Genomic DNA, 27,105 nt, shown 5'->3' on the forward strand with positions numbered 1-27,105 from the left:
ATACAAGCCTGTGCTATTTCTGCTGTGCTGATATGGATTTTGGTGAAGAAGTGGATATAGTTTATAAGAGATAAATAGGAGCAAAGGATAAGGGGGAAACTGCAAAATAAGAACTAAAAATTTGGCTTTCTAGGTTTTTTTTAAAGTTAGGTTTGGGGTGACTCATAGAGTCTTTTCTGTGGGGGGAAGTGTTGCCATACCCCATGCATTCCTCTCTTTCAGGTCTCATAGATGACATTGATTCTTAAGAAAATGTTCAGTATTATCTTTGTATACTCTTTGTGTAAGGAAGCAGGGAGGTTTGTAATTTATTTTACAGGCTTTCCATCTGAAGTGTTTAAATGGAAATGGATCTAACCATGTAGCAGAACTTTGGACCAAGTACTTTAAAATAGTTTATATCATTTAACCCTGAAAACCATTCAGTTAGTAGGTATTACTTTCATTTGTAGATGAAGATACTTATTTCAGAGGTTAAGGCCAAGATTAAGCATCGAGTAAGTGGTGGAGACAAGATTTGAGCTAGGTTTGTCAGACTCCAAAGCTCTTTATTTTATGCTGCATCGTTAAAAGAAAAAGAAGGTTGGGATATTTGAGATGATCAGTTTATATAGGGCTGAACTTACCAATGTGAAGCTGCTCATTACAAATGTGAAGGTACTTATAAATGATTAGATTTTCTGGTTTTAGACAGTAGTCTAAAAGGCTAATTTAAATCAAGGTGATTAGATTTGTGTATGACTATTATAGCAGTTGAAAAGCATGGAAATGCTGAGAAATTGTATGAGGAGTTAAATAGTAACTTTATGAAGAAAAACCCCTGAAATTTGCCTAGAAGTTACATTTCCTCTGTTTTATAAATTAAGAAATGCTATTCTAAAGTTAAAAATATTGTTTTAATACTTTTTTTAAAAAAAGATTTTATTTATTTATTCATGAGAGACACAGGCAGAAGGAGAAGCAGGCTCCATTCAGGAAGCCTAACATGGGACTTGATCCCATATCTCCAAGATCATGCTCTGGACTGAAGGTGGTGCTAAACCGCTGAGCCACCTGGGCTGCCCTGTTTTAATACTTTCTGATAATGTTGCACTTTTAAAAAAATTTAGATATTTCTTATATCCTCTTAAAAGTGATCCTTAATTTATTAAGGATCCTTAATTTATCCTCTTAATTTAAGTGATCCTTAAATGATCCCTTAAGTGATCCCTTAAGTGATCCTTAATTTAAGTGATCCTTAAATGATCCCTTAAGTGATCCCTTATTAAGTGATCCTTAATTTATCCTCTTAATTTATTTGAAGAGGGCTAGAACTGATAAATGGAAATAATACATATCCAGCTAAATGGACTATTAAAAATAGATATGAGGTACAAACTTCCAGTCATAAAACAAGTCATAAGGATGTATAGCATGGTGACTGTAGTTAATACTGAATTGCATACATGAAAGTTGCTAAGAGAGTAGATCTTAAAATTTCTCTTAAAATAAATTGGTTGCTCTGTATGCTAACAATTTTAATTAGATATTATGTAATATTTACAGAAAAGGAGGAAAATATTGTTAATTCAGGTGGATTAACACTAGTTTGTAGTTACTGTAAATCCTTAAGCCAAAAGTCAGAAAGATAAAGGAAAATGCTAAAGGAAATCTATTAGTACATGACTTCACATAATTTTGAGAGGATAAAGTAAAATATAAATTCTGACTGAAATAACCTTTAGAGGTTTTACAACTCAAAGATGAAGATTGGAAAGTCAGAAAACAGGAACTTTACCATTCCTTGGTCCTTATCTTTATAGAAGAGCAGATTTTTAGTGTAGAAAACAATGCAATTTCAGTGATTTTTCTGGAAAGAATATTAAGTAAGAGTAACATTGAGACTCATAGAGGGCTTCGAAGCTGAATAATGAGGCATTTAGAAGAGGGATACTTTTCCTTACAAAGTTATCAGCATAACTGATGGAAAAAAAATCATAGCTGTGAATGTGTGGGAAGATATGTTTTAGGAGAACAGGAGAAGATGTTCCAAGGATTTCTGAAATAATGTTCTATTGTCTCTTTCCCTTTGACCATTAAAAAAACCCACAAGTGAACTAAAATTACTTTGTTATGCTCAAAAAGTTAAAAATATTTGTTGCCGTGGAGGCCGCCCCTGTCTAGATTCTTTCTGGCAGTTTAGACTTAGGCAAACCCATGGGGAAGTAACACTTCATAGTTCAACCCCACAGCTGACAAAATTTGTTCCTGTGGTTAAGATAAAAAACATACCTTTATCTTTAGTGTTCATGGGCACATTGAAAGCGTAAATAATAATTGAAAAATTCTTGCTCACCACACCCAGATTTTATGTCAGGACTGAAACTGAGAGAAAACAAAAGAATATTAAGCTGACTAAACTGGAGTATGTGCTTTAATGTCTCCGTTGGATCCTTATATTTATTTTCCTCACAGGAATTGAGGATTAATTTTTTTCAAGATACATTCTCTTTAGAAGGAGAAAAAAAGCATGAGTGCTTTTAAATATAGAAAGTAGCAATTACTAACTTTGTCCAGCAATAAGAACAGCTTGATTTTTAGAGGCAGCACAGTACAGGCTTTTTTTTTTTTTTTAAAGATTTTATTTATTGATGAGAGAGAGGCAGAGACACAGGCAGAGGGAGAAGCAGGCTCCACAAAGGGAGCCCAATGTGGGACTCAATCCTGGGACTCCAGGATCACGCTCCGGGCCAAAGGCAGATGCTCAATCACTGAGCTACCCAGGCGTCCCAACAGTACAGGCTTTTGAAATACACCTAGTTCGGTGTCTAGTTTCATCACTTACTGGCTGTGTAACCTTGAGTATGTTGATAGACCTCCAACCCTCAGTGTTTACTGTGTGAAGTGGAAATAATGTAAGCAGAGCACGTAATGCTGAGTAGTATTCAGTAGTGGTATCTAGTAATACCAGTCTGATAAATTTTTCAGACAAGCAGGATTCCAGCTTAAACTATCCACATGTGTGTTTCCTTAGTCAGTCTCAAAAAGATGAATGCATAAGCTCTTTGAATCTTTTTTCCTCCAATTTTAGTCTTTTTTTTGGCTTGCCAAATTCTTATAGCTAAAGAAATTTGTCTGTCTTTATATGTGATATAATGCTAAGTACCTAGTAAAACAGTAGTTATAAGTGGAATAGTGTTTTATTAATGTCCACTCTCTGTCAGCTTGTTTTTTAAGTAAGTTGAATTTTATGGGTTAGAGTAAAATTTTATGTGTTTAGAGTAAAATATGGCTGCATTCTTTCTTTAGGCATTTTAAATTGTATCTGACATCAAGTACTGAACGCTTTTCCCAAAATTTCAAAGTCGTGGTGGTAGATGGTAAAGATGAAAGTGAGTACACCGTCAAATGGCAGGACTTCTTCAGTGGACACGTGGTTGGTTAGTATGAAGCTTGTTTGTTTGCCCTTGTGTCTGTTAAGGTGTCCAGATCTAGTTTGCATATTCTTTTTTATTGGGTGTCAGAGAAGTGCTATTCTTTGTTTCATATGAGTTTTATAAGTTTGGAAGAAGGAACATGTAGATGGGGGGAAATGGGGATTATCTAAGCATGTATATATATACTGTCTATTTTGATGATTAAAATTAATTTCCTCCCAGTTGATAAGAATTTAACCTCCTCTTATCTCCAGGGAAGGATGTAGGCTTCCCTTATGAGATTTTAAACAAGGAAGCTAGGAGATAAAATAATTGACTTTATGATTCTGTTAAGTATTTAAGACATTATGTCAAACAAGCAATTGTGGTTTACTTCTGGAACTTTCTCTGCAGAAAAAAGAAATGACATTAAAATCTGCAAATCATGCAGTTCAAACTCTGTAGATTCCAGATCATGCTTTCTGCCTCCTTCCCTTCCTCATTTTTCCTTCTCTCCTTTCCCCCTTCCCCCCCTTCTTCCCCTTCCTCCCTACCCGCTTTCCCTTTCCCTTTCCCTTTCTTTCAGAGAGGGAGAGGGGTTAGGGAATGGGATGGGGACAGAGGCAGAGGGAGAGAGAGAATCCGTGCAGGCTCCACACCCAGCATGGAGCCCAATGTGGGGCTTGATGTCAGACCCTGAGATCATGACCTGGACTGAAATCAAGAGTCGGAGGCTTAACCAACTGACCCACCCAGGCACCCTTCTCTTAGTTCTTTCTTAACCAGAACTCAGTGAAGTTACTCCTGGAAGAACATCTATACATTTGTTTTTGGTTTTGTTCTTTTTTTTTTTAAGATTTATTTATTTATTTGTTTATGATAGACATAGAGAGAGGCAGAGACACAGGAAGAGGGAGAAGTGGGCTCCATGGTGGGAGCCCGATGCGGGACTCAATCCCAGGACTCCAGGATCGCACCCTGGGCCAAAGGCAGGCGCTAAACCGCTGAGCCACCCAGGGATCCCTTGGTTTTGTTCTATAACACACTCTAGATAATTTTTAGAAGAGAATTGAGGGAAAGAGAAAGGTTTCAAATGAGTTGAGGCTACTCCTTAGGAGTGTGAATATTTTGCTGCTTGCTGGGCCCTGTGTTTCTTTGTTGTAGATTTCTATAATACCTAGGCAGATTCCACTCTGATGAAGGACTTGATCGATTTTTATTGACGGTAGTGCATAGTTTATTTTTTGATAGAAGTATTTGTAAATGATGGATTTTTTTTTTCTCTTAAGGTGAGCCTGACTCTAGAGTTCTAGCCCACATAGGAGATGATGATATGACGATAAGAATCAACACAGATGGAGCAGAATATAATATAGAGGTAAATCTGTATGTAAATTTTTTTTGGGGTGGGAGCTGTTAAAACTGTTTCCCAGTTGTTTTAAGAAGACAAAAGTCTTTAATTGTACTTCTATTTTCCTTGTGTTTAAAGTTTTTAACCAATGAAGTAGATGGTTCTTTATTAAAAGAAAAAGAAGATAATATTTTTTACACGTCTGAGAGACTGCCCTAAGATGCACTCTATTTCTAAGTGCCATAATTGAGAGAAAGTCATATAGGGGGTGGATAATGGGAAGAGAAAACTTCCTTTCTCTCCTGATTCATTTTTTTATTCTTTAATAATCCTACTATAAGTGTAAATGTTTGCAAAGACAAAAGTCAAGTCTTCTCCTGTTACCCCCTAGACTCTCAGGAAATGCAAAATTAATAAAAGGTGATAGTTTGAGAAGTTAAAAGAGGGAAACTCAGGCTCTGGTTACTCCTCCACTGAAGTACTAACAGCAGAAACCAAGACCAAACTAGCAGCCTTCCTTTTTTTTTTTTTTGTTTAAGAGATTTTATTTCCAGTTAGTCAGTAGGCTATTAGTATTTGTTTTGGGGGCATTGAAGTTACATGTGATAGATTTTCAACTGCATGGGGGGGGCAGTCATTGCCCCTAATCCCTGCATTGTGGGAGAGTCAACTTTATTTATTTATTTATTTATTTATTTATATCAACTATATTTAATAGCGTTATTGAGGTAAAATTCACATACTATACAGTTCACTCATTTATATCCATTATGAAGGATATAATTCATTGGCTTTTACTGTATCCTAGTTATGGAAGTCATCACCACAATCAATGTTAGAACATTTTCACCACCTGCAAAAGAAATACTGTACCCTCTAGCAGCCCACCACCCTTTGCTTCCAAATCCCCTGGCCCTAGGAAACCACTGATCCATGATCTCTTTAGATTTGCTTGGTCGTACATATAAATGGAATCACAATATGTGATCTTTTATGACTGGCTTCTTTCTCTTAGTATATTTTTAAGTTTCATCCATGCTTTAGCCTGTGTCAGTACTTCATTTCTTTTTATTGCCAAATATTCTATTGTATGGATATGCCATATTGTGCTTATTTTATGGACATTTGGATTGTTTTCACTTCTTTGGCTATTACAAATAATGCTTCTGTGAACATTTGTGAGCAAGTTTCTGTGTGAGCATTTATTTTCAATTCTCTGGGGTTTATATCAGGAGTGGAATTTCTGGGTCATAGGCTAACTCTATTTTTAACCTTTTGGGGAACTACCAGACTGTTTTCCAGACTGTGGCTGCATTCCACATTCTCACCATTTTACATTCCACAGTATATGAGACTTCTGACTTCTCCACATCTTCACCAATACTTCTTATGACCTGTTTTTGATTCCAACCATCTTGGCAGATGTGAAGTCATGTCCTTGTGGTTTAGATTTTCATTTCCATGATGGATATGGAAGGAGATTTTATATATCCATATATATATATATATATAATATGAGAGTGTGTGTGTGTGTACACACAGTATCTTTTTGTACTTTGCTCATAAGCTGCTTAGTTTGGATGAGACCAGCATCCTTATTGGAACTTTGTTTTTGATTTGACTAACTTTTCAAATGTGTTAGTTCTGATTTACTGTGACCTTGTGATAGGGAAAGTGAAGATTTTTTAAAAACTGCTCTTCCTGAAAGGTATAATAAGTTTTAGGCACATTACTGCAAATTTTCTGCCTTCTCTCCTGTGTATAAAACCTTCATGGTAAAAAGATACTAAGGACACTGGAATGAGAACGGTGCAGGGACCAAAGGCTCATCTCCTGTTTGTTGCTATAGGTCATTACCTGGAGTGGGGTTGGCATGCTGTAGGTGTTACAGAAATGTTTTTGAATGAATGAAAAAGGTTCTGCGTTTCCTTTTCTGGATCTTCTGAAAGGTTTCATAACTTGTACAAAATAATGCTTTCTTCAAATACAGATAAAAATCAAAGGGTGAATAATCCATGTATTTATTTGCCAGCATAGAAGCTCTGAGAAAAGTTGAAATGATTTGTTTTTGTTAAAATGACTAGTCAGTTTACTTAAGCTGGAAATGAATGTTACCTAAAAACAAAGGATGTTGTAAGAATTGATTGGGAATTCTTATATTTTGTGTCTCAATTATATGATTTCTGTTTTAGCCACTTTGGAGACTAATTAATGATACTAAAGACAAAAGAATGTTAGTTTATAAATCTGAAGATATCAAGAATGTTTCACGCCTACAGTCTCCAAAAGTATGTGGTTATATAAAGGCGGATAATGAAGAGTTGCTTCCAAAAGGGCTGGTAGACAGAGAGCCACCTAATGGTAAGACTTAAAAATATATTTCAAATAAGAAATTATTTCAAATATGCATTATGGCTGTCTTCAGTAGAGATGGTGGTTAATTGATTAGTAAATGTAGTATTTGACTTGAAAATAGTTTTATTCAGAATTTTCTTTAATTCTTTTGCCTGTGAGAATTGAAAACACTCAAATAATGATAACAATAGGGATCCCTGGGTGGCGCAGCGGTTTGGCGCCTGCCTTTGGCCCAGGGTGCGATCCTGGAGACCCGGGATCGAATCCCACGTCGGGCTCCCGGTGCATGGAGCCTGCTTCTCCCTCTGCCTGTGTCTCTGCCTCTCTCTCTCAATCTGTGACTATCATAAATAAATAAAAATTAAAAAAAAAAAATAAAGCTTAAAAAAAAATAATGATAACAATAAAGGTCGGAAAAAGTCTACAGAAAGGGGAAATTGAATAATCTGAGGGAATTTTTTTTTTTTTTTTTTTTGTAAATAGTAAAGAAGGGTTGACAATACATATAGTGTTTAAGTGGGTATGGAGAGGAGGGAAAGTGTTTTTATTTAGGGTATTTAGAAATAACAAAATACTGTTGAAAAATAATATCTTTTTTTTTTTTAATTTTATTTATTTTTTCATGATAATCACACACACAGAGAGAGAGAGAGGCAGAGACATAGGCAGAGGGAGAAGCAGGCTCCATATAGGGAGCCTGATGTGGGATTCGATCCCGGGTCTCCAGGATCGCACCCTGGGCCAAAGGCAGGCGCTAAACCTCTGCGCCACCCAGGGATCCCAAAAAATAATATCTTTAGATAAGCTTATGAGAAATTAGTTGGTACCAAGAGAGGTCTGTACTGTTTAGAAAGAGGTTATCAGTCTTGGGACAGCTCACTCTATTTTTATTTATTTATTAAATATTTTGTTAAAAGGTTTTATATATATATTGGAGAGAGAGCACGAGTGGGGAGGAAGGGCAGAGAGGGACAAGCAGGCACCTTGAAATATGGGGGTCGATCTCAGAACTCTGAGATCATGACCTGAGCCAAAGTCAGGCACTTAACTGACTAAGCCACCCAAGTTCCCCAAAGATTTTATTTTTTAAGTGATCTCCACACCCAACATCAGGCTTGAATTCACAACCCGGAGATCAAGAGTCGTGCACTCTACTGACTGAGCCAGGCAGGTTCCCCGTGACAGATCAGTTTAGGGTCGTGGAAAAACCTAGCCATCATGGAGAATTACTCGACTGTCCTCGTTTTTGAAAACTTACAGAATATGGCTAACATTTTAGTATATAAATAGTCATTTGGATATTTGATAAAGAGAAGGACCTATTACCATAAACTAATTTTTAGTGTCTGATTATCTTGGTGGTTTTACTCTTACTTTGGTTAATTGGTAAACTTCTAGTATATGTGCTGCCGAAGCGAGCACAATTTGTAAACTTCTAGAAGAAAATGACCAACAATAAGCTAGATGGTTGTCTTACCTTAAGTACTTTTTAAAAGTTTCATTTTAAAACCTTCTGAAGGAGGCCTTTTTCCTTGGTTTTGAATTCTATTTTAAAACCTCATATTACTTTTTACTTTTCTGTCTCCAAATTGTTTTTTGTGAAGGTATCTTTAAGGGATACTAAGCTCAAATAATGTTTGTTTCAAAAATATGGTAGATTTAAAGTGTTACTATAAAAAAAACTCCTTGTTTTGATGAATTTTGATTTAATAGTGCATACAAATTCATATTAGAGTTTGTTCATCGGGTGAAGAGAAGAGCTGATCCTAACCCATTGAAGAACACCTGTAAATTGTTGGTGGTAGCAGATCATCGCTTTTACAGATACATGGGCAGAGGGGAAGAGAGTACAACTACAAATTACTTAGTAAGTATCTGATATTGGATCAGGTCACTAGACATAAAAATCGAGGTAGATAGGGAAATTCCAATTAAGAGAAGACTGCTATGATGTGAAATGTAATGAAATGAGATGTTTCAGATGCCTTGTTATTTCCTAAAATAATGGGGAGTTCTCTTAGGTTCTTATATTACTCTGTAGAGATTCTAATTTCAAATTTTTTAAAACCCATTTTACCTTTGAACTAATGTTTTGCACATTAGAATTTTTATGCATATTAGGTTTAGGGAGAATTCATAGCATAGGCCTCCCTTCTCTATTCAGTTGAACTCTGAAAACATCACTGCTATAATGGCTGTGACTCATGTGTGAATATATGCTCCAGAGTGGGGGAAAAAAAGTATTTATATGAACCTCTGTGTGTTCTTTGCTTATATGTATATTTCAGAGAAGATGATCCTTTTGGCTTATGTTGTATAAAATAGCTAATTGTTGGACTATAACTATGTGAAGTAGGTGGAACTTTCATGGTCATAACTAACTGTAGAGCAAAGATTCAAAAAGAAAGATTACAGAAGTACTGACACTGAGTTTTTGAGCCTTTACTATTATAATTTGAAAAGCCAAGGGAATCCTTTTTCATTGACATTTTTTGTTAGTATGATCTCATTCGTTGTGATAATTTGGCACTGACGAAATGTTTTTGTTGAAGGAATAAAAGAGAATGCAACTATTCATGAACCCAGAGTGTAGGCCCCAAAAGATGCCTTTCTCCTTGCCTTGCTTTTTCCATTCTCTGTGTTTTATTTGTCCCCCCCTCCCCCTATTTCCCTCCCCTTCCAATGTCAAGTGAAAGAATTTATTATGAGGGTAGTAGGAGTAGTGTGTGAAGTCACTGCAATTCTTGTTCCTAAGTAAAAGATTCTTTCTTGAAAAAGTTACTTCTTAATGTGAGTTTTGTATTAAGGGGGTTTTAATACACTTTTTTGTTTATTACACCACAAATATGAATATGATGATAGGTCTAGTCTTAAAAACTGCATTTCTTAGTTTTACACTTACTATAAGCAAACAACAGTTTTTAGATCTCTAATATGCTTCACAGTTGCTAGAACAAACCTCATCTAGCCAGTTGGTGAACAATAGAACAGTCTGTTGGAGGTAAAGATGGGCAATGAGCATTTGTTCTTCTGTAGTTGGAATTAACCCTTGTCCCTTCTCCCCCAGTATTCTCTGTCTACCTTACCTCCCTTCCCAAATCATACGACAGAAGAGAGGGGAATGGTGGGAGTTTGCTCTTCTGTCCCTCTCTGCCCAGTCCTTGGGGCTGGACTTTGCCCAGTGAGGTTTGGGGATAGCTTGAGCAGCATCTGTTATTGCCCCTCACCTCTTTCTGGGGAAGACATTTCAGATGCTTGCCAAGAAATGGAGTGGAGATGGACTACTACTTTCTTAGAAGGGCATATTTTAGGTACATTGGTTGACCTTTAACTTTCATTTTTGTAGTTGAACTATTTTAGACCTTTAACTTTCATTTTTATAGTTGAACTATTTTAGAAGTTACTTATAGTTTGGTTCATATGCAATTGATAATCTAAAATTTGAGATGAACTGTACCACTTCTTGATTCTGGCATAACACTTTAAGCTTGAGGCTAGGAATATTTATTTGTTTTGTTAGTGTCACCAATGTTACGGGATAACATCTTAGTGCTAGTTTTGTAATTGATGGAAACTCTTACAGTGGTATTTTCTCTAAACTGACCATTTTAATCCCTGAAAAATTTATATTACGTTGCAGAGTGATAATTATACACATGTCTTCCTCAAACTCTTTCCTTTGTAAACACAGATAGAGCTTATTGACCGGGTGGATGACATCTATCGGAACACTTCATGGGACAACGCTGGTTTCAAAGGTTATGGAATACAGATAGAGCAGGTATTTACCAATGGTTGTGGATGTGGCTTTTGTTACTCGGCAGAGTGATGTGATGCAAGTATTTGTAACTCATCTTCGACTCTAATCTTAAAATGTGGACATGCCAGTGAATTGTATAGCATTTTTGAATTAATTATTTACAGATGTGAAGTTTTTTGTTCTTAGGCTTGTTGTAGGCAGAAAGCCGCCTTTTGCTGTGATCTTTCTCTCAATTTATGTTGGTTTTATCCTCTTCATTGTTTTACTTTTTTTGATTATGCTTTTTCTTTAGTTACAATGTTGGCACATATTGTTGAATCCTTAGAAAATTTACTCAAATACGGTGTACATTGGCAGGGCATCTGTACATATAGAACCAGTAGATCTCCCCCCACCCCGCCCCAATTTTCTGGTTTCTTATAACCTGTTCATAGAGTGCATTCAACAATGGATTATTGATGTCATCTTAATTATATCTCATAGTAAACACTGTTTGAAATTGATAAGACTAATTAAAAAGACTTCTAAAGTTGGGTATTGCTTTGGACAGATGTTTAATATGTAAATTATTTTCTGTTGTTTCCAGGCTCTTTCTATTAATTAACCATATTCTTATAGGTACTGAGGTATAGGATTTAGAGATTAAGAAACAAAACTTTTGAAATTTTACATCATACTATACTTTATAAATGTTAAACTTTTATAGTACTTGTATAAAACTAAGAGAATTATTTTTCCCTTTTCTATTCTTTTACTGTTTTGCATTTTCTTTTAAGTTGTTATTTGAATAGGTAATATATACACAAGGTACAAAAGCCAGTGAAAAGTAAGTCTCTTCAACCTCTGCCTATTGTCACACCAGCCCCTTTCCCCATGAGATGCCTCCGTGTCGCAAGTCTCATAAGTGCTGTCCCGGAGAGATTCTGTGCATGTATAGCATGTGTCTGTATATGTGTGTATTTGACACATGGTGGTATGCTCTACTCTTTTGCACCTTGCTTTTTCATTTGGCGAGTATGTTGGTGATTGTTCCATTATGGTACATAGAAAGTTGCCTCACTAGTCTAAAATAGCTGCATCATGTTCAAATTTTAGGGAACTAATAGATAAAACTCCCTTTGCCTTAAGAACTTGGGACCACTTGGAAAAATAGGTGCAGTAAAGGAGATTAAATATCAGCTTTATAATAATGATGACGGATGGATTGGAGGGTGTGGTTTACGTGTGCGGTCATAGTGGGCTTCCCACCTATTTCATCCTGGAATTGATCTTGACCACCCACCACCAAAGCTGCTGAGCCCTCCCCTGTGAGCTTCCCATGTGGTGGCAGAGCAGAACAGACCAGAATATACCCTCTCCAGGCAGGCATATCCAGAAAAGAGGCCAGAAATGGCTGAGCTGAAATGGCTTTGTTCTTTTCCCTAAACACGCTCACTGGTCAGTAACGTTTCATCTCCTTGGAGTAAAGCCTTTATTCCTTTTTTATTAAAGCGGGATTAACGTGAATTTTTACTATATGTACAAGGAAGAGCTCCTGTTCTTTGTAATCTTTTTGTGGAGTGCAGTGACAGACATCTAATTCTTCTGGGTCTCTGAATCATTGACTGTAGTTGGAGTAAATATTTTAAGCTTGTGGAACCCAAGTTCTCATTTTGTCAAACTAAATGTAGAGGAAATAAGAGTTGAGGATTACATTTATAAGTTGATAAATAATTCATTGACATACATGTTTTCCATACCATGTGCTTCTCAGTTTGTTTTTAAATGGATATTAGAGCTGAAGAATTTTATGGAATTTTGGTTTTAAAACATTTTTTCTAGAATGGTAGATGATCTTATTTTGAATAGCTAGAAGTGTGGTATTACTTTAGTCTTATGCCTTTTTTCTTAAGTGTTCTAAGTATATTGTCTTTTTAAGTATAGATCCGCATTCTCAAGTCTCCACAAGAGGTGAAACCTGGTGAAAGGCACTATAACATGGCAAAAAGTTACCCAAATGAAGAAAAGGATGCTTGGGATGTGAAGATGTTGCTGGAGGTAGGTGGCAGAGTCCTGGGTATGATGCTGTTAGCACCCTTTGTGGTTTCTAGTACATGGGGCATGTCTGCATCTCAGTGAAGGGGTATGATGACAAAGGTAATTGAGAATCAGGAGCAGCCCACCCCAGCTAATCCAGCAATGACCTTACCCCTGTAGCAGGGCAGACAGCAAGATAGGCCGAAAAATTCTGAAAACGAAAGATGCTAGAAAGCAGTACTTCTTGACCTTAATATCTTTGAGAATCTAGTTGTTGAAGTATTGAGACTTCAGAAAATGTATACCCAATATAGACACTTTTTGCATACCATTTTGTTCAGGTTTCTTTGAAACTTATCAGTAGATCTCCCAGGTCAGTAATTGTCAAACAGTATGAAAATGTATTAGTAGAAATATAACTTGGAGATCTGAAAGTTTTCTAAAAACCTCTGTGACTGTATTCTAGTAATAAATCTAAAGATAGCCTAAACATTCTATGCCATATAATTCTTGCCTCAGCAGGGTAGGATTGATCCTTTTTGCTACAGATTTCAGTGTCTTGGGTTTGTGTATGTGATTGCTTTGTTGTAAAATGACCTTTGTGAGGTGATAGTGATCTTTTAATAAGTTAGTAAATGTATTGATTTCCTATGGCTGCTCCAACAAGTTACCACAAATTCAGCAGCTTATAACAATACTTATTTATCTAATCATTTCCATGGGTTAGTCCATGCACAGTGTGGCTCATCAGTCTCACAAGGCAAAAATTAAGTTTTCAAAGCTTAAATGGAGTTAAAGGATATTACCAATTCTTTATCCAGGTTGAGATCCAAAGAATGCTGAATGTGTAGAGTACTCTGTGTGGCTTAATCTGCTGTGATCCACTGCCACATCCAGAGGTTCAGACAGCACCGTTCACTTCTAAAGAGGCTTGGCTGAGGTACTAATCTGTTAGGGCTGCCAGTAACAGAGCACCACAGACCCGGCAGCTTAAACAGCAGAAATTTATGTTTTATGGTTCCAGAGGCTGGAAAACCAAGGCAAGCTTAAAAAAAACAAAACAACAAAAAAACCCTGAGCACCTGGCTGGCTCAGTTGGAAGAGCATGAGACTCTTGATTTTAGGGTTGCAAGTTCGAGCCCCATGTTGGGTGTAGAGATTACTAAAAATAAATGAACTTAGAAAAAAACAACCCAAACATATACAAAGCCCATAAAATCCTCGAAATACTTTTGAGGGAATCTGTTTGGGTAGTAGGTGCTGACATCCCTTGGAAGGAATATCCAAGCACGGAGACTTACAGATTTGGAATATCCCCAGGGCTGAGCTGCACAGCTCCACACCAGCCCTCTTGGGTTTGAACTGCTATAAAAAGCTCCCAAGTTCTTCCCTATCCTACTGCCTCCCCTACTTGACAGCACTCCACTTCCTACCTATATAGGTGGGTGAAAATGTAGGTGAGGAGGCTTGGTGCTGCAGTTTGGTGGTTGCTGATGCAGAACTGCAGTTAGTCATAGGGTGTTTTTCTCCAGTGTCTGGTTGAAACTTCTGGTCTGATGTAATTGTTAATCTAATTAAGTATCCTTTTTTTTTTCTTAAAGCAATTTAGCTTTGATATAGCTGAAGAAGCATCTAAAGTCTGCCTAGCACATCTTTTTACGTATCAAGATTTTGATATGGGAACTCTTGGGTTAGCGTATGTTGGTTCTCCCAGAGCAAACAGTCATGGAGGTGTTTGCCCAAAGGGTGAGTTTCCCATTTGTTGTGTGGTTATGTGGAGATGGCAGGTTGATTAGATTATATGGTAATCCTGTATTAAATAAGTGATTTGTCACTGTTTCCTTTGTCCTCTAGCTTATTATAGTCCAATTGGAAAGAAGAATATCTATTTGAATAGTGGTTTGACCAGCACAAAAAATTATGGTAAAACCATCCTTACAAAGGTATGTTCTCATGTTTTTTAAAAGGATAGATTTTGATTTTATTGTAGTAGAACCCCAGCTGTATATATTTATGTAGGAATCTTTTAAAAAAGTAATACAAAAAAAATAAAAATAAAAAGTAATACATATTTTGTTTGTTTCTGCCTAAAAAAATACATGTGTTTGGTGGGAAATGAGAAAATAAAAAATATAAAGAAAAAGATAAAAGCTACCTGTGAGATTTCTTTTGTTGTTTTTCCTGAAGACACCACTTCCGGAGCCTTTCACCCTGTGGTTTTCTCTGCAGGCTACGTGGCTCCCAGTCCTATAGTGTAGCTGTCATTTGAAGACCTCCCCAAACTCCCACATTTCCTGGACCTCTTGTTCTTCCTCTTTCTTGATTTAGACCATCATTTTGGTGTAGTGTATCTTCTAGGAGCTTCTTAAGAAAAGGGTACATGAGAGGAAAATTGAGATTTTTACATATCTGAATATGTCTTTTGTGTTAATGTTAGAATCAATATGGAGTCATTCTGATTTTTTAAAAGATTTTATTTATTAATGAATGAGAGGCAGAGAGAGACAGAGACATAGGCAGAAGGAGAAGCAGGCTTCTTGCAGGGAGCCCGATGTGGGACTTGATCCCAGGACCCCAGGATCATGACCTGAGTTGAAGGCAGATGCTCAACCACTGAGCCACCCAGGCGTCCCAGTCCCTCTGATTTCTTTTTTTTTAAGATTTTATTTATTTATTCATGAGAGACACACAGAAAGGCAGAGACATAGGCAGAGAGAGAGAGAAGCAGGTTTCCCACAGTGAGCCTGATATGGGACCCTGAGATCATACCCTGAGCCAAAGGCAGATGCTCAACCATTGAGCCACCCAGGCATTCCAGTCTTTCTGATTTCTTATCCTTTGTACGTGACCTGTTTTTTTCCTTTAGAAGATTTTAGGATCTTGTTTTTGCCCAGGTATATCCATTAGGAATGTGTTAGGCACATTCCAGCAAATCCATACAACTAAAAATCCAAATCTTATTCATAAATAAGAGGTGTATTTGCCTCAGTCAGCAAGGTCAGGGATAGCATCCTGTGGGTAGCTGCAGCAGCATAGTGATGCTCGCAGGGAGCCAGGATCTTAGAGTTTTCATTCAGCCCCTCTGAGCACAAGCCTTTGTCCTCATGCTTCTCATCTGCTCACAAGATGGTTCTCCTCTATGTTGTAGAAAGGGGGACAGAGCCCTGTCTGTCCCTTCTAAAAAACTCAAAGTCCCACTCACTGGCTTCTGTTTATGTCTTGCTAGACAGACTCAGTCATGTGACTGACCTGCCCTCAAGGAAATACGGGAAAATGGCTGTTTTAGTAGAGTACATTGCCAACATGAGCAGGATTAGGATTTTTTAAGGAAGAAGGGAGAATGGATATTGATAGGAAATACTGGCCTCTGCTACACTGGTAGTTTGGCTATGATGTTATAGGTGGTGTAGTTTTTTTTTATCCCACTGTGCTGGGCCCTTCAGTCTAGACACTCCCAACTCCCGCAGTCCAACCACTATCCTCTTGTTGATCCCATTTATCAGGACCCCATTTAAGAAAAGCAGGGTGTGGCTGGCCAAAGCAGCTGATGGTTGGATATTAAGAAATAATGTTTTCTTTGCGTGATCCTTAAGGAAGCTGACCTGGTTACAACTCATGAATTGGGACACAACTTTGGAGCAGAACATGATCCGGATGGCCTAGCGGAATGTGCCCCAAATGAGGACCAGGGCGGAAAATACGTTATGTATCCCATAGCTGTGAGTGGAGATCACGAGAACAATAAGGTATGTATCTTTTGGAGCTTTTTTAGGTTAGGAAAGAAAGAGGCTATGTTTAATTATAACGAGAGCACAGAAAAGCATTCTATTCCAGGGATGGAACTGCAAATTACAGAGTACCGTCGAACTTGTTTTTTTTGTTTTAGAGTGAAATGTGGTCCATCAATCTGGTTAAGGCTATCATTTGTACTGTTATTAAAGTCAATTGTGTTGATTTGAGCTATATGGAAAATTAGTGATAGCAATGGCTCGTGTTAGAGTTCTAGATGGCGGGGTCTGTGCAAGTTAAAAATTTCATGTCGTTCCTTATACAAGCTGTTATTCATTTTAACTCTAATTTGCATGTTTCATAAACTTTAGCAACAAAATACATAATTTGCCAGATTATAAACTTCCCATGGGAAAGGCCCTCACTTATCTTGTTCACAGCTGTCTCCAGTGCCTAGCAGGGGTACCTAGCACATAGTCATTTGCTGAGTAAATAAATGAACAGTTAGCTAGTGGGGGTTTCTGAGAGTACGCTAGTCCCGTGGGATATCGTAGACGCCTGCAGAAACTTCAAGAGTGGCTGCGATGGATTCCTAGAGTCTGAGCTGAAACTGTTCACAGGCATCTGGTTTGTGTATTTCACTTGAGGTTAAGCAGCACAAAGCCTCATGAGGAGAACATAGGTGTTGCCGAGTTAGAGAGGGCTGACCCTAACCAGGAAAGACTGTGAAGTATTTCTCCTGATTTCCTTTTTCAGGCGGGGCCATGGCTCTCTAAAGGCTGGCAAGGAGCTAGAGGAAAGGATTACTCTTGTGTTTCTCTGGCTTTGCTTTGGGAAGTTTCTCTCTCATGTTTTTTGTCATATTTTTCCTTGGCTATTATGTATAAACAGTCTCTTCCCCTCTTGCTTTGTACCTTAAGTTTTATTTTTCCTTTGCTTGATGACTTGTACCTTAGGCGCTTTGCCTGTCTCACTTCTGTGTACTCCTCCGACTTGTCACATACCCGGTTGAATTTTCCTCTGCTTTTCAGAGTTGTCTCTGCATTTCTTTTCTTCTTCTTCTTCTTTTTTTTTTTTAATGATTAATTTATTTTTAGAGAGTGTGTGTATGAGAGCTGGGGTGAGGGGGCAGAGGAGAAGAGAGAATCTCAAGCAGACACCTACGGAATGCAGAGCCTGACACTGGGCTTGATCTCATGACCCCAAGATCACGACTTGAGCCAAAACCAAGAGTCCGACAATTAACCGACTGAGCCACTGAGGCGCCCCTGTCTCTGCATTTCTAAGCACATACATTGTAGCTCAGTGCTATTCAGTAGAAGGTTTTGGGATGACGGAAACATTCTGTGTTAATACAGCAGCCACTAGTCACAGGTGGCCGTTGAGCACTCCAGATGTGGCCGGGGAGACCAAGTAACTGGATTTTAAGTTGTTTATTTTATTATTTTAAAACTCTGTTTAAATTCAATAGTGGTTGCCTGGGGCTGGAGCTGGGAATGGGAGTTAATTGTAAAAGAACATGAGGGACCTTATTGGGACAAGAACATGTCCATAGGCTGATTTACAGTCATTGGAAATCACTGACTTGTGCACTTGAAATGGGTGAATTTTGTGGTATGTAAAATATGCCTTAATAAAGCTATTAAATAAATAACAGCCACCACTAGCCAGTGTGGGAGCCAAGAGGAAGCAGTGAGCATGCAGAGGAGTTATGAAGCCATGAGTTGATCATTGTTGAAGCTGGTGAGGGCCATGTGGGTGTTCACAATACATTCTGTCCATTTTGCAGATGTGTGAACATTTCTATAGTAGTATGAAATATGTGGTGAGAGAAAAGAAACTAAAATAGTCACATTTGGCTCGTGGCTATAGGATTAGTGCACTCTGTAGTCATTTGCTTCTTTGTTAGGATGATGTGAGTACTTTGGGGGAAACTGTCTTACTTTGCAGACTCTTCCTCTAAAACTTCTTTTTTTTTTCCTCTAAGACTTCTTTTTTTTTTTTAATTTTTATTTATTTATGATAGTCACACAGAGAGAGAGAGAGAGAGAGAGAGGGGCAGAGACACAGGCAGAGGGAGAAGCAGGCTCCATGCACCGGGAGCCTGACGTGGGATTCGATCCTGGGTCTTCAGGATGGCGCCCTGGGCCAAAGGCAGGTGCTAAACCGCTGCGCCACCCAGGGATCCCTCCTCTAAAACTTCTAAGTGAGATTTACCTGGGAGCTCTTCCATGGCCTGGTAATGACACCCTAAGGAGAACAGTGCCTGGCCAGAGCCTTTTTTTTTTTTTTTTCTTCTTTTAAATTCAGGAAGTGCCAGTCTATCCACATTGGCCGTAGAGCTTACTTAAAAAAAAAAAAAACACACAACTCTTGGGGCACTTGGCTAGTTCTGTCAGTAGAGCATGTGAGTCTTGATCTCAGGGTCATGAGTCCAAGCCCCATGTTGAGCATGAAGCTTATTTAAATGAAAATGGAGGGACAAGGAAAGGAAGTGCTAGTTTATCAAAAAAGAAAAATTTATCCATTTATTTATTTTGTCCCAAGCACATCATATTTAGTGTATTTTCTGTTAGTTCGGTTTACCCAAGTATCAATCTTCTTATAAAAACACACTGAGCATCTTCTAATTGACATTTTTTTTCTTTCAAGATTTATTTATTTATTCATTCAGAGAGAGAGGCAGAGACAGAGGCAGAGGGTGAAGCAGGCTCCATGCAAGGAGCCCGACATGGGACTCGATCCTGGGTCTCAGGATCACACCCTTGGCTGTAGGCGGTGCTAAACCACTGCGCCACCGGGGCTGCCCCTAATCTACATTTTAAATGAATTCTTTAATTAAAATGTTTGTGAGTAGATTTTAAAGCACCTTGGTTTCCTTGACCTCGAAAGATAGGGCCTGGCACCTCCCACAGATACGCTGCTGAGAAGTGACTTGCCTTGGGCCTTGCTGTCATCAGATGGCACAAGGTGGGTGAGTTCGTAGGAGGGTTTGTTAGCAGAAGAGGAGAGAGTGTGGGAAGGTTGCAAAGAGAAGACCCGACTGAGGTTTTCAGGGAACGTGGAGACCACAGTCCCGTTAGCCCTGCCCAGGAGCCCCACTCAGGGTATGGCTCTGGTAAGTTAGTGAGGAGGATTGTTACTGCTTCCGTGTGAATTCTGATTCCTTAGTGTCTGATCTCCCATGAGTTAACTGCTAAAATTGAGTTTATGAATCTGCAGTGCTCGTGAATAAACCCAGCAGATTCTAATTGCCGGAGGCCTAGACTAAAATAACCAGACCCCTTAAATCTCTTTACTATAGGGCCGCCCCAGTGGCACAGCGGTTTAGCGCCACCTGCAGCCTGGGGTGTGATCCTGGGGACCCGGGATCGAGTCCTGAATCAGGCTTCTTGTATGGAGCCTGGTTCTCCCTCTGCCTGTGTCTCTGCCTCTCTCTCTCTCTGTGTATGTGTCTATGAATAATAAATAAATAAATAAATAAATAAATAAATAAATAAATCTATCTCTTTACTATAGAATTAATGGGAAGGTGCTTAAAAAAAAAAAAAAAAGCCCAGTTAGTATGTCTGTTTAGGGTGTCTGGATATCTTTCCAAAAGTAATCCTTTCGGTATCTGATTCACAGACCTATGGAGGGTCTTATGCCTCTGCTCCTCAGAGGCTCTTTTCTGGGGCAAAAGTGAAGCCATTTTAGCAAATGTGCAGCATTTGTGGACACCCTGCCTCAGGAACTAATTACGCAAGGGACCCCTGGGTGGTTCAGTGTTTGAGAGTCTGCCTTAGGCTCAGGTCATGATCCCGGGGTCCTGGGATCGAGTCCCGCATTGGGCTCCCTTGCAGGGAGCTGCCTCCTCCCTCTGCCTGTGTCTCTGCCTCTCTCCCTCTCTCTCTCTCTGTGTCTCTCATGAATAAATAGATAAAATCTTAAAAAAAAAAAAAACAAACTAGATAAGTTTTTCAAGTTTCTTAATCCCTTTCTGGCTAATTTCAGATGGTTTGGAAAATGGACTCCATTTCAGAGCTCCTGGTAAAAATCCCCAAATTTAGAAGACCATTTCCTTGATTCTATATTGCAGGTGGGGGAGCAAGGGTAGAGGCTTCTTTTGGGACATTGATCAACTGTAGAAATCTCAAAGAAACTTAAAATCATGGAGACCCATGTGAATGTTTAGGTAACAATTCGTATTTTTATCTAATAGGCTCTATGTAATATACGTCTTACTGTGTTCATCTATTTAGAAGCATTTATTTATTTATTTATTTTATTTAATTTTATTTTTTATTTAGAAGCTTTATACATGGGTCATTCCAGGGAAAAGAAGAGGTGAATCAGAGATAGACTGTGTTTTGCATCCCTGAGTCATTATGTCCAGGAAGATGATGCTGTATGCTTGATTCTTACTGTCACTGCATTGGTGCAGGATGTCATGCCTGGGGACAGGACAGCATGGAGTCTGGTGGAGCCAGACTGGGTCCTCTTGATGGGACGGACTGGGATGTATGGCCTCAGTGTTTGTATAGCTTGCCTGTGGAGAATTTTAGGCTCTTAACCAAATTTACACCAGTTTTTGAGTACCCTCCTGAGGGAGATAACTTGATTCTGTATAGTTGGCATTTTGAGGTGACAGTGATGGAATTTGACATTCCTTCACAGTAGCTCAGATTGTGGCTGTTACAATAAGAGTTTGTCTCTAGGCAAGAAACATGAACACTCCATGGGAATGAATTTTTATTGTTATTTGGTTCCTTTGTGGCCTTTTTTTCTTTTAAGATGTTTTCAAACTGCAGTAAACAGTCCATCTATAAGACCATCGAAAGTAAGTCCCAGGAGTGTTTTCAAGAGCGAAGCAACAAAGTGTGTGGGAACTCCAGGGTGGATGAAGGAGAGGAGTGCGATCCTGGCATCATGTACCTGAACAATGACACGTGCTGTAGCAGCGACTGTATGCTGAGGGCAGGTGTGCAGTGCAGGTGAGTGCCTGAGCATCAGGTGAAGGGTGTGTGCACATGTGCGAGTGCAGGTTTATCTCTTTTTGTCCTTTACAGCAAGAAAAATGCTTTCTGGAACACAGTGTGACTTTATGTTACAAAGTCTTTCATCTTACATACTTTTTGATTCAGGATCCCACAGCTCAGAGAGTCTTTTCTAAGGAAACACAGAGGTGATTTAATGATGATGTTGCTGGCTGCATTCTATTGTAACAAGATATTAGACACACTCAGATGACAGTCCTGAGATCTAAATTATTGTGTTTCTGTGCAAAAAAATAGTGTTGGAGAATACTATTTAGTGGCATAACTAAATGCCGACGAAGTAGTACAAATTAGGAGGTTCCTGTGTTTCCATTTTTCTGACCAGTGCGTGGCTCAGCATAGAAGGGAAAAGTTGGGTTTATGATGGGTAGCAGGTCTGACCATGTAGCGTGCTCGTCATAAATATGATGGGGACCAGGACTCTGGCTGCCTGGTTTCCTCACTGTTGACGGCCTTGCAGCCCTTGTCTTCCACCCCCCATCCCTTAAAAAAAAAATTACTGTATTAAGTTAATGAAAACCAAGGACATAAAGATGTTTTAAGGATGAGTCCCCCCCTTGGACCTTGGATCTCTGTGTACTTACTCTCTGCATCACGGCTGCCGCAGTAGGAAGGACAGAGCATCTGTAGGTGGGCTGGCGCCCAGGAAGGCTGAGTGTGCAGGACAGGTGGCCAGGAGGCCTTCTCTGCCATCCTCAGGGCCCTGTGATATGACTGTAGTGTTTGCTGTGGAGCTGACATTTAACTCAAACCATTCTTGTCTGCTTTACCTTTGCAGTGACAGGAACAGTCCTTGCTGTAAAAACTGTCAATTCGAGACCGCCCAGAAGAAGTGCCAAGAGGCTATTAATGCTACTTGCAAAGGCGTGTCTTATTGCACAGGTGAGTGCCCCTGGTGCTGCTTCTCTTGGGCTACTTTGCTCAGGTGAGTATGTGTGTGTTGGAGACAACACTGTATTTTGTTCACATGAAAATCACCTTCATAATCATACTCCTTAGATTGAGATACACCTACCATTGGTGCCAGGCCCATTCTACTTGCTTGCGCATTTCTTGCTTTTCGTCCACTTAGTTCTTATAGGCAGCACTATAATGTGTTTAATATTTGCCTGGGAATGTGTATTTCCTTGAAAGATAATATAGTGTTATTTTATGTATGTATGTTTTTTTATTTTATTTTTTTAGATTTTATTTATTTATTAGAGAGAGAGAGAGAGAGAGAGAAAGGGAGATACAGGCAGAGGGAGAAGCAGGCTCCATGCAGGGAGCCTGACGTGGGACTTGATCCTGGGTCTCTAGGATCGCGCCCTAGGCTGAAGGTGTCTCTAAACCGCGGAGCCACCTGGGCTGCCCATATATATGTGTTTTTAACATGCTAGGATAATACTCTACTTTGGATCTCTTTTTAAACTCAATGCAGTATTTTTATGAATTCTCCCTATTGTGCCACCTTTGTCTGTATCCATGTCTGTACATAGTTCATTGTTTGGGGTATCTGCTGAGTTTACTTGTGTAATTTACTGCCTTTTACTATCTGTTCACTGAGTGTTGGCTTGGATTGCCTACATCTTCTGGCTACTGCAGGTAGGACTAGGACAGTCCATCTACCATGCCTCTGTCAGGTGTTATAAGAGTTTCCTGGGTGCATGTGGAGGAGTAGAATTGCTGGTCTTAATTGTTTTGCCAATCTGAAGAGTGTAAAGGTATCTCCTTTACAAATCTCCTTTTTGAACATCTCCTTATATATGTTAGCCATTCAGATTTTTCCTTTTGTGAAGAGGCAGTTCATATGTTTGGTCCTTTATGTATGTATGTATGTATGTGTTTATTTATATTTTATTTATTTAATTTTATTTTATATTTTATTTAATTATTATTATTATTATTATTATTATTATTATTATTTTAAAGTGGTCTCCATGCCCAACATGGGGCTTGAATTCACGACTCTGAGATGAAGAGCTGCATGCTCTGGGGTGCCTGAGTGGTCTAACTCTTAGTTTGGTTCAGGTCGTGATCTCAGGGTTGTGGGATCAAGCCCCACCTTGGGCTCAGCAGGGAGTCTGAGATTATCTCCCTCTCTCTCTGCTGCTACCCCCCCCCCCCCCCCGATCGTGCATGTGTGCTTTCTCTCTCTCTCTCTCTTTTCTGTCAAATAAATAAATCTTAAAAAAAAAAAGTCGCATGCTCTAATGACTGAGTCAGCTGGGTGCCGCCATTTGGTCCATTTTTAAAAATTGGGTTTCATGTCTTTTTGCTGTTGCTGAGTTGGAGGAATTCTTGTATGATATTTGATTTGTTTATTTAATTAATTTTTTAAAAAGATTTTTAGTTTATTTATTCATGAGAGACACAGAGAGAGGCAGAGACACAGGTAGAGGGAGAAGCAGGCTCCCTGTGGGGAGCCCGATGTGGGACTTGATCCCAGGACCCTGGGATCATGACCTGAGCCAAAGGCAGATGCTCAACCAGTGAGCCACACGGGCATCCCTACTCTGGCTTTTAAATGTGCATTTTACAAGATACTGCTCATGCCTCTTACATTCTGAGATATATCAGCAGCATGACCGCAGTTTGCAACGTGTCAGGAGCCGGAATGTCTCAATCAGGTTTTCACACAAACATTTTCTAGCTGTGCTCAATGTTTCAGGCTTTATTACAATAATAAAGCAGAATCAGAAAAATGTTCTTTTTTAAATAAGCATTAGCAGTTTGAAAGAATTTATTCGTTCTTGCGAATAGCGTTTTCTTCCCTTGATATTTTTATATGAAGTAACAGCTAGCAGAATCTAAAACTCATTGTAAGGACTCGGCGTTCATGATGAAGAGCATAAGCACCACCTGGGATCTCATTTGAAGTGAACATTATTGGTCCCCCTACCCTGGGTGGGGCCTGGGACACCAACAGCTCTGAGGACAGGCCCAGTGATTGTGCCACTCGTTTGTTCTACTGGCTGTGTCTGATGCTGTGATACTAGTCTTTTGAGAACTGGTGTTCAGCAGATAGCCATGGGGCATTTTGTATGTGTCTGCGCAGGGCAGCAGCACACCAAAAATGCGGTGGCAGTGCAGTCTCCCCCTTCACTGGCTTGCTGCCCTTTCCCCACACCCCACTTCCAGCAACAGCAAGTGTGTTATGTGCCCGTCCTGTTGCCACTGAATGCCCAGTGCTGTGAAGGGTTTTGTAAGATCAGAGGCAGATGTGCAGCACCTGTGTTAGTGTGTGGTGTATACAGGGTACTTCGTGAAGGGCTGCTTTTGTGTGAGGCAGGGCAGATTCCTTAAATTCGGTGTCACTGCTCCACTGACTGAAGTCTGAGTTCTTTTGGACTCCGTGGACCGGTCCTATTTGTCAGGTGAAAGGTCAGACCTCCAGCTCTGGTCACCATCCGCTATTCTCATGCAATAGTTCTCTGTGATCATGTTTAACTGTGCCTGCTGCTCATGTTCCAGAATGAGCCCCTCATTCCATCCTCTCACTTCAAGTTAACATCCTTCCTTCTGTGGCTTTTGTTTTGGCTGGAAGAATCACTGATTCACTGAAGTATTTGCAGCGTATTTATGGCGTGTGATAGGGATTGGATAAAAGTTGATTAATAGGTTTGATCTTTGCTCTTGTGGAGCTCACCAGTCTGTGACAGGGGAACCAAAAACACATCATTACTCAGATGTAAATGGAGGGGCGCCTGGGTGGCTCAGTCGGGTTGAGTGCCTGACTCTTGATCTCAGCTCAGGTCTTGATTGCAGGGTTATGAGTTTGAACCCAGCTCTGGGTTCCCCACTGCGCATGGAGCTTTCTTAAAATAAAAAAAAAAAAGGTGGGCAGCCCCGGTGGCTCAGCACAGCAGTTTGGCGCCTCTTTCAGCCCAGGGTGTGATCCTGGAGACCCGGGATCGAGTCCCATGTCAGGCTCCCTGCATGAGCCTGCTTCTCCCTGTGCCTGTGTCTCTGTCCCTCTCTTTCTGTCTCTCATGAATAAATAAATAAAATCTTAAAAAAAAAAAAAGATGTAAATTGCAAAATGTGTGCTTGAAGGAGAGAACTGTAGCTATAGCAATGGAGCACAATGGGGTGAAAGGGCCTCTAGAGGCCTGGGTGGGGGCCTGAGGGGGTCTGGGGGAGACTATTGAGCCAGATTTAAAGGATGAGAAAAAGCCAACCACCCTGCATGGTGGAAACGAGAGCGTTCCAGGTAGACCGAAGAGAGTATGTTATGGATCTGAGGGCAGAGCCCTTAGGTGAAGAAATTGGAGGCCGGCTGAGGTGAGGGCTTGGAAGTGGCCACTGGGGAGGCCGCAGGGGCCCGGTTGGCTGCTGCCTGAGCCTTCCTGCAGAGCTTGGATTTCAGTCCAAGTAATGGCTGTAATGTTTGTTGTGTAGCGTGTATGTATTACATATGTATATATTCTGTTATATGGAGTTATGTTTCACAATAAAAAGGTAGAAGCAAAATGTTAAATAGTCGCTGAGGGGTTGTTTGGGAGCACAGGGACCCACACTGCCCCGAGCTGGGTACCTGGCCTGGCCCGTGCAGTGCTGACTGTGGGAATCAGAGGCCTGCCCTGTAGGACTGGTGGCCGTGTGACTCGTTGTGACCTGTGTGCTTCTTGTGTGCTTCCAGGTAACAGCAGTGAGTGCCCGCCTCCTGGAAATGCTGCAGATGACACCGTGTGCTTGGATCTCGGCAAGTGTAAAGATGGGAAGTGCATTCCTTTCTGTGAGAGGGAGCAGCACCTGGAGTCCTGTGCATGTAATGGTGAGCACATGTCCGTGCTGCGTCCGTGCAGCCGGAGGGAAGATGATCTTTGTTCACAGTCTCCTCCCTTTGAGGGCCCAGCAGGGGCCCCTGCTGGCTGGACAGTGGCAAGAACCCGGGCAGGGGAAGCGTGGTCTGTGAGAACTCTGTGGATTCAGATCCTGGCTTGTCTGTGAAATGTCGTGGTGGTCTTCCTTCTTGCTGCATTTTCAGACCATGTGGCAGCATTAGGGGCGGGATAGGAGGGGATCTTGTTGCTGTGAGTGGGTCGATGGGGGTCTGTCCTCACCACCCCGCCTCCCCCCCCCCCCCCCCCCCCCACGTCTTAGACACCATGAGTGCAGCAGGAGCTGTCTGCAGCCTCCTGGCAGTGAGCTCTGACGCTCCCTCAGGACGTCAGCCAGAGAGCAGATTCCAGGATCTGACCCTGTGTGTCAGGGTATCTGCTGTTGTCACCAGGGCTGAGCCTGCTGCCCTCTGCTTCCTGCCAGATGTCTGGGGCAGGGGCCTTGCTTAGTGATGGTTGGTGACAACATGCTGGCCTCTCAGACACTTGTCCTTAGGTTTCCTCCTTCTGTTTTTGGAACTCCTGGGTCTGAGAAGGGGCCGCAGGGACTGATTGGCCTCCAAGCTTCCCACCCCACCTCACCTCAGGAGAGTTCTTTTGCTTTCAAAACAACCCAGAAGTCCAGAACCACTAGGTTGGA

The 27,105-nt window shown here is 40.2% G+C and overlaps 1 protein-coding gene across 5 annotated transcripts in view; it reads left to right on the top strand.

Annotated features, from left to right (window-relative positions):
• ADAM17 (ADAM metallopeptidase domain 17) overlaps positions 1-27,105 on the top strand; it is a 49,933-nt gene that overhangs the window by 16,196 nt on the left and 6,632 nt on the right. For 3 of the 5 annotated variants that reach the window (XM_072767749.1, XM_026009122.2, XM_072767750.1), the window contains 12 exons: positions 3,289-3,419; positions 4,685-4,773; positions 6,939-7,107; positions 8,835-8,968; positions 10,793-10,882; positions 12,785-12,898; positions 14,479-14,623; positions 14,732-14,820; positions 16,471-16,623; positions 21,380-21,579; positions 22,421-22,524; positions 26,264-26,398. In XM_072767749.1, the coding sequence (XP_072623850.1) occupies positions 4,729-4,773; positions 6,939-7,107; positions 8,835-8,968; positions 10,793-10,882; positions 12,785-12,898; positions 14,479-14,623; positions 14,732-14,820; positions 16,471-16,623; positions 21,380-21,579; positions 22,421-22,524; positions 26,264-26,398 (1,378 nt within the window). In that variant the 5' untranslated portion in view covers positions 3,289-3,419; positions 4,685-4,728. Of the gene's footprint in view, positions 1-3,288; positions 3,420-4,684; positions 4,774-6,938; positions 7,108-8,834; positions 8,969-10,792; positions 10,883-11,635; positions 11,688-12,779; positions 12,899-14,478; positions 14,624-14,731; positions 14,821-16,470; positions 16,624-21,379; positions 21,580-22,420; positions 22,525-26,263; positions 26,399-27,105 lie in introns of those variants that run through there. The other 2 variants (XM_072767752.1, XM_072767753.1) reach the window with 2 other exon arrangements.

This window comes from Vulpes vulpes, chromosome 8 (genome assembly GCF_048418805.1).
Source record: "Vulpes vulpes isolate BD-2025 chromosome 8, VulVul3, whole genome shotgun sequence".
In the NCBI taxonomy this organism is placed as follows: Eukaryota; Metazoa; Chordata; class Mammalia; order Carnivora; family Canidae; genus Vulpes; species Vulpes vulpes.